At 45.3% G+C, this 7896-nt stretch overlaps 1 protein-coding gene across 2 annotated transcripts in view; it reads left to right on the top strand.

Moving 5' to 3' along the window:
- The first annotated feature begins 317 nt into the window (after positions 1-317).
- Positions 318-7896, top strand: part of Dok5 (docking protein 5) — a 147476-nt gene continuing 139897 nt past the window's right edge. Inside the window, exon 1 of one of the 2 annotated variants that reach the window (XM_028769740.1) lies at positions 318-448. In XM_028769740.1, coding sequence (XP_028625573.1) covers positions 383-448 — 66 coding nt within the window. In that variant the 5' untranslated portion in view covers positions 318-382. The remainder of the gene's footprint in view (positions 449-7896) is intronic. The other variant, XM_028769741.1, reaches the window with a different exon arrangement.

Below are 7896 nucleotides of genomic sequence, written 5' to 3'. Positions count from 1 at the left end.
TGGGCCATCTCTGCTTCCTCCTTCCTCTCTTTCAGCCTCGGTTCTGGTCCTTCTCCTCCTCCTCCTCCTCCTCCTCCTCCTTGGGGGCTGGAGCGGCTCCTCCTCCTGGCAGGCTGCCGCCCAGTCAGCTGACGCCGCGCTCCAGTCTCGCCTCCCCGCCGCTCTCCCCCAAAGTGGCTGCTGGGCGCCGGCGGGCCGCCCACTTTCAGGCTTTGGGGAGACAGGGGAAAGCGATGTGCACCTTCTGACGCCTGGTTTCACCGCATCACCTTGTGAACTTTCCCTTCCTCAGTCTCTGTCCTGACCCTCCCCACATCCCTCCTCGAAGCCACTCAGGGTGCCGCGCGCACGCTGGGGGCAGCAGGGTCACTGTCTGTCTGGGATGGCTTCCAATTTTAATGACATAGTGAAGCAGGGGTACGTGAGGATCCGGAGCAGACGCCTAGGGGTACGTATCATCCTTTCCGTGATCCTTGTTCGCGACTTCAGGGTCTATGTCTGCGGCCAGCATCCCGGCTCCTGGAGCGTGGGGACTTGCTTGGTGGCTCTCACAGCCCACATCCCAGGCTACCGAGGCTGCGGCGCTAACGCCAGCATCCAGTATGTCATGGAGCTATCTTTATCTCTCGGATGGCTTGACTTTCTAGCGGTGGCTACCGGAGCCCATTGACTCGGAATAAATATTTCCCGGTAGCCATGGGTGCTGAATCTGGAAAGCATGGCATGGTGCTGAGCCTGCCGGATATCCCCGGCGGGCATCCCGCTCGCGCCAACTTAACTTTTCCAGGGGATGGATGGAGGCCAGGACACAGGGCAGATACTCTGAGTGGGAAGCAAGGTCAGTGAGTATCTGGCCCCAGGGACTCTGCTCTGCGGCTCAGGTGTTAGCGTGTGGAGAGAGCTGGCCTCGGACAGGGCCAACTCCCTGGTAGAAGCCCAAATCGGAGCTCTCCTATTATTGAGCCTGGGCAGTGGGTTTCTGGGTTTTAGACTGCACCTTCTGAGTCCCGCTGGACGATGATCGTTTCGTGTGGAGCATCGAGCCTGCGTAGAGCTCCTGGATTATGGGCTGAAAGAAAGAAAGAAAGAAAGAAAGAAAGAAAGAAAGAAAGAAAGAAAGAAAGAATCCCAGTGTTTCCCTTCTTAAGGCTGCTTTGCTCTTCTCTTGTTGGGGGCACTTTAGGAGAGAACCATCTTGCCTCTCTTTGGGTTTTAAGTGGCAGTAGAGTCTTTAGGGAGGGGAGGCTTTTGGAGTATGTAAACAAATATATGTATATGAATATGCGTGTATACATACGTATGTATATGAATATGTGTGTGTTTCAGGCTACCTCATTTTTTTCCTCCCATGTGTCTAATACCATGGCTGTTTTTGTTGGTTTGTGTTCAGAGACTGGGGTGGTGGTGGTGGTGGTGGTGGTGAGGCAGGGCTGAGATGTAAGTTTACTTAGCAAGGAAAGCTAGTGTTGGTGAGAACGTCAATGTCTCCGTTAGGCTGAGTGATCCATTGAGTATCTTTGTCCACAAATACATTGCATCTGCTACCAGTTTTTTATATGGTCTCTGTCTTTTTTTTTTTTAAAAATGTGCTTTTAATTTGACTGGGAATAAAAGACATTTCTCAGTAGTAACTCTCCTTAGAGAGGAATGTCTGCTGGGGAGAAACAGCCTGGGTTGTTAGAAAACTCTTGCCTGGTTCCTTTGGCCCACTTCTTTCTTTGCTTCCTCCACGCTGCTGGTTACTATGTTTGAACAGTCCCATTCTCATGTCTGTGGCTGTTGTAAACACAGCAAAGGAGAACAGTAAGAAAACTAACCAACTTTCCTGGATTCTCTAGTTTCCTTGATTCTCCCTGGGGTCCTCAACTCAGTGACTTCCATGTGACTAGGAAGAAATCCTAAGAGTGTCACACTTTTTGCTATCTTGTGGCGATCATGTATTACAGTTTCAAAGAGAGTGTTAGAAAGCCACGTTCTAACCATGCATTTACTCCATTATGTCAATGGAAGGGTTGGGTCTAGACATTCATTCTGTGCTAGAGCACATTCCAACAGGAAGAGGACATGCATTATTAATGCACAGAATATGAATTATTCATGAGGATCAGGGTTGATGCCAAATCCTGACAAGAGTGATTTATAGGGAAAACTGGTTAACATCACTTTCAAGTCTTTTTTATTCTATATTATTATAATTGACATAATATAGTCTTGTGTGAATCCCAACAAATTTTGGATAGACATTAGAGTAAAACAGAGAGGAAACAGAGTCTGGTTTGCATTTGTTTTGTATTTACAATATTTTGGATAGTCCAGTTTCTCAAGATATAGTCATTTTGTCTGTGTCTATCTAAATATACACAGGAATATTCGTTGAATTATGGTAATCGTGCACAGATAGAAAAGTTAGTTTACAACGGTATAGAAGCGGCCTCAGTTGTCAACCTTGCTCTACCAGAAGACTAGTCTCTTAAGATGCTCTTGTGTTACAATTTATAAAGAAGGCCAAGTCCATCGTTGCCAGAGCTGAGAGCCATCTGAAGTTCTGGTAGACTTGCAAAGGTGGAGGATTCTTGGGGGATGTGACTTTAAGGACCCAGTGTCCGAGGTCAGGAATGTTGGTGGTGTTAATCTAGGCCGTATATAGCATGGAACATGTATATTCTGGGCACTGTGTGAGTCCCAGAGAGCTAAGGCAATGGTTCTGGCAGACTCAGCAGACAGCGTGTATGTCGACACACCCAGTGACCATACAAAGTGAGGGATGACCTTGCAACTGGTAAGTAATATGACAATGGCTTTATTAATGGAATCCAGACAAGCGTCTGTGGAGGACAGCCACGTCTGGGAGTATTTATAATTAAACAAGTAAAGTGAATTTCATGGTAAGCAGCTGTTGTGTCGAAGAATGTCCCCAGGTTTGGGAAAAGACGAGATAGGAATGAACTCTGCCTGTTTGACTCATTAGGCTTATGACCTTTGACCTTCTGTGGCTTTGATTTTTCCAATGTCTATGCAGTGTGTGCTATTTAAAGATTTTCTTGTGACATCAAATAAGATAATATCTGTGCACATGCAGAGAGAGTACAGAGTATTGATTCTTGCTGCAGTGTTATCTCTATTGTGATCAAAGACGAGCTAAGGGGAGTCGATGCTTCTCAGGGTTGTGATTTCCTTACCTTGTGTCTGTTATGTGTCCTAAGGCAGATCTTATCATTATTACTATTTAAATTTAAATTTACTTTGATAAACACATCAAAACATGAAAGCTGTCCATACTTCTGGTACCACCTGTATACGTGTATGCATGGTTTAAATATTTAAATCAAGGTAAGGAACTTTTCCCTCACTCAATGAAAAAAAAAATTTTTTTTTTTGAGGCAGAAATATTTATCTTGCTTTAGGTCTTTCTTTTCTTTGGATGAGGTTCTTACAAAAGGTTCGGATATAAATATATATTAAATGTAGTTTATAGTATAGTTTTGTAAATAAGATAGGAAGCTATGGCTAGGAAATTTGTCAATAGACAGGAAGTAAACTCGGAACCCCTCTCTTCAGATGGGTCACAGATAGGTCACCTTCAGTGAAAGTCCTAATCTTTGCCCTCAGCAATCAAAGTCAGTGTAAACTGACTCTTTGCTTTGAACATCAGAAAGCCAAATGAAATTCAACTCATTTAATTGAGACGTCTCTGTGTCGTCTTGTCCACACTGGCTCCTCCAGGTCTCAGGCTGTGCCCTGGGTACAATATTTGTTCAGGAATGTTGATGTTGCTATTTGGGGAGTTATGGGGAGGAGGGGAGCAGCTATCTATAATTATCTAATTCTCAAAAGACACTGGAGATTTCTTGGATGAGTGGAATAGGCGGTGTCTGCGTCATTAACCCGCTAAGTGTGCAATTTAGACGGATTACATTGGGATCTTCATTTGGTTTCTTTCTTTGCAACGAGGAGAATTTTCTATCTATAATTATCCTGACTGATCCACAATGCAACTCTCAGAGTTTAAATTTAAACCCATTTTCCTTACCGTTCCTCAATGACTTAGTGTTTAAATAACCCTTCTTTGCTCGAATCTAACACTTTGTCACCATGGACCACTTGAGCTCCGCTCTGGCCGGTTCTCTATCTGCCCACCTCCCTAGCTGAAAACCTAGGCCAGCTGTCTCAAGATCAATACATGTGCAGCCCTGATGGACTTACCCAGGCTTGCTTTTTCTAGCAGTATCTTCATCTTAGCCATTAGACAACATTTTGGTTGCCCTGGCAAAATCAATCCTAAGCCAGAAACCAAGCAAAACTGGCACCATATCTCTCCTTCCCCATCTCCCACCACTATAGCCTTTCCTTCAAGAGGCTGTGTGAACTCAGTCTTTGAGCTCTGTCTAGAATCTGACTATCCCCTATCCTCTGAGCACCTACTGGTAGCAGTCTGGTCAATGCCCCGTTTTTTCTGCTTGTAGTATTGGAGTAACTACGCCCACCAGCCTATATCTTCATCCATTCTCACTCAGCACCGTATCCTACATTGCTGGGTCCTCCACTGACCGCCTGACCTGTGTCTGTTCCCACTCCATCCACTGGCTCATGCTGCTTCCCTCCTCTCCTTGGCTCAGCTCCCACCTTGTCAGTGAGACCTTTCCAAACACCCATGTTCTTTCCTTCCTGCTTCTGCATCCCTAGACTTTTTTTTCTTACCACCCTGTACATTTTAGACTGTATTCTTGTTTATTATTTGTAAACCCCCCCCCTCGCCAGGGAACATGGGATACCCATGGGATTCCTCTCTCCTCTCTCCACAGCTGTGCCCAGAGTGGACACCCAATGAAGACTTGTAGAGTCAGCAGATGGAAGAAGGTTCCTACCACCATTGCCTCTGATATAAGGGTGCATTAAAAAAACCCAGCGTGATGACTATGACTTGGTGTGAGCGTTAAAATATTTACCAGCCTGATTATTCTCTAAAAATAGAGAGACTCTTGATTATCCACATAATACGTGATCATCATAAGGGGCTCAACACAATGCTTAGCACAGAGAAAATCCAATTAATATTTATTACTGCTCTGTTCTCGGTCCTACAATTACTGCGGGGAGAGATGGTGGTACTTGGCTGGTTATTATTTTCCCAGCCTTTACTGTGCTAACTCAAAGCAATTGCTGTTTAGTTAGAAAAGCACACTTAAAGTCTGAGAGATGATTTATGTGCAAACACAAATACCACTGGCCACTGATGTTAGGGACAGAGCGAGTATTTGTCTTTATAAGACTTGCCACATTATCTGCATAAATGTCCATAATGCCTCCGGAGGGGATGCACACCTCCCGGAAATGCCACTTTAAATGAACCTGCGGGTCCAGGAGATTTTCCTCTTAATTTAGATGTCTTGTAAAACAGACAGGGAGTGGACAGAGTTGAGGAAGAAGCATTTCCTCTCCCCTCCATTTCCCTGTTCCACTAGGCCCAACATCCCATTGAGGATTTCATATTTCATTTAAGTTATTAGATTTTGATTCATTTGCTACAGCACCCAGGTATATTTGATGCTGTCACTGTGACCAGATCCAGGGCAGAAGCAGCTTAAGGCAGTGAAGATTTCTTCTGGATCACTGGTCAGAAACTGTGACAAGGGAGGCATGAGAGCTGGGGTGTAGCAGCCTGTAGTAGCAGGAACCCACAGGTACAGCTTCAGGGGACAAGGTAGTCCGTCAGGAAGTGAAGCTGGCCTATAGCCATCAGAGGTCAGCCCTAGTGACAGCATAGCCCCAAAGGTTTCACAACCTCCCCAAATGATGCTCCAAGCTGGGGCATATGTTCTTATGCATGAGCCCATGGGAGAAGTTTCATATCCCAACTATAATACTTGAAGAGGCAGGATTATCCTACGAAAGTCATACAGACAGTCTAGGGCTATCTTATGCCATTCTTGCGTGGATTGAGGCAAGCTTACACACAGACAGATGTATCCACTAAGATACATGAAGTACTGTTTGCCCTCCTTACAGGACAGAGGGGCTTCGGGTAAAATTTGTCAGTAGTGAAATAAATGCCCAGGTAGAGCCTCAGCATGTGGTGTGGTGAAAACCCTTTAGTGTCCCGGCTCCATCCACCTCAACTTCACGGATGTGATTTCCACAGCAGGAATAACTTTCCAGCTGATACATAGGTCCTCACGAAGGATATGATTAATTGTGCGTGTATTCTGCTTTTAATGATCATCAACCAAATTGATTTAGCAATGAACGGCCAATTTAATGGCTTTGTATGGAGACATAAACCAAATTACTGATACGATGATATCCCAACATCTGCCAGTGTGGTTTTTAAATTATATTCATCAGGCAACTAGCAATATGTATTTTTAGGCAGCCTGGGCAGTTTTGGGGAGGAATCACTTACCTTTGGTACCTTAAGAATTTGCTGTCCATATGAGAGGCGTCTGTGATCATCACGTCATTATCTGTCTAATGTCCAGGGAGTGCTCCCTAGTGTTGTGCTCCATGCAAACCACCGAAAACAGGACAGCTCAGTCATTGTCCTTAGTAAACCGACAGTCTGACTTAAAAACTTGTGCTGCTACCTGGTCATTTATATATTCACAGCGGTCAAAGGTCAGCTGCTGTGAGCGAACAAGTCAGCTACGGATAGGAAAAGATAGCCGGAGATAGCTCCTTTTTCCACTCTTGTAGAACGCAGAAGGCTGTGCTTGAGCCTCATCTTACTTGAGAAATTTGGTTCCAGCTGGATAAAGACCAAACCTTCGGAGAGTCTAAGCTAGGAAAAGATGAGGCGGCCTCTCTCCCGCCCCCATCCTTGTGAGATTCAAAATGAAGTTGTGAATTCTGAAATGCCACCGAGATGTATTTGAATGCAGGGATTAAAATAGCGTCTTTCTAACGTGCAGCCGGGTGGTGTTTGGATAAGGATTTGGAAGCTGATTTTGGGAGCATTTGTGGGCCCTCCTACTTTACTAGAGTTCTTCTCCTCTGGCTAGGTATGTGTTGAGCTCGGGCACAGAGTTCTGAGCCAGCCTTAAGGGGACGGGATTTGGCAGACTTCTTTGTGGTGACGTGTCACACCTGTGACCCTTCCTTCCTTAGGCTGATCCCAGACCCTGTCTAAAAGAATCATGATTTCATTTGTTTTCCATGAAAACTTGTCTTTTTGAAGATGGGGGACTGAGGAAATGGCACATTTGGTATAGGAGGACCTAGCTCGCAAGAGAGCAGACCTACATGTGAATTCATTCCCCAAACCCACATGAAAAAGCCAAGTATAGTGCATCATGCATGTGACCCCAGTGTTCTGAGAGGGGGTGCAGGCAGGAGGAGCCCTGGATGCTCACTGGATGTGATGAAGTTCCAGGCCAATGGAGGAGTCCTTCCTAGCGGCCCCTCACTTCCTCAGGGTCACAAACTCTTGACATCACTAATGTTTTTCTCTCCAGCTCTAGAATTCTGTCCCTTATAGAATGTCTGTAAGTGAAACCATGTGGAATCTTTGGAGATGGGCCTGGTTTTACTCAGTCATTCTCTGGGGAGTCATCCAGGTTTCTCGGGGTGCTGTTGGGTGCTGGGTAGTGCTCTGTGGCGACCCAGTGATGAGTCATAGGACCTTTGAGCCTTTCACTGCTGAAGGATATGTGGGCCCTGTCCAGACTGGGCTGTTAGAGAGGGATGATGTGACATTTGTGTGCAGGATTTTGTGTAAACACAAGTTTTCATAACTGTTTTGAGATACTCAGAAGTACCAACCATTGCGTGATGGGTAGTAGTCGTAGGTTTAATTGCTTGAAACTATTAGTCAGTGTTCTTTAGAGCAGAATAAAATAGAACATGTATATGGTGTGTGTGTGTGTGTGTGTGTGTGTGTTAAGAGTCATTAAGCTGGCTTAC

This window comes from Grammomys surdaster, unplaced genomic scaffold (assembly GCF_004785775.1).
Source record: "Grammomys surdaster isolate TR1022 unplaced genomic scaffold, NIH_TR_1.0 193, whole genome shotgun sequence".
Classification (NCBI taxonomy): Eukaryota; Metazoa; Chordata; class Mammalia; order Rodentia; family Muridae; genus Grammomys; species Grammomys surdaster.
Note: the sequence above shows the minus strand (reverse complement) of the source record. Positions and strands in the feature narration are given on the sequence as shown.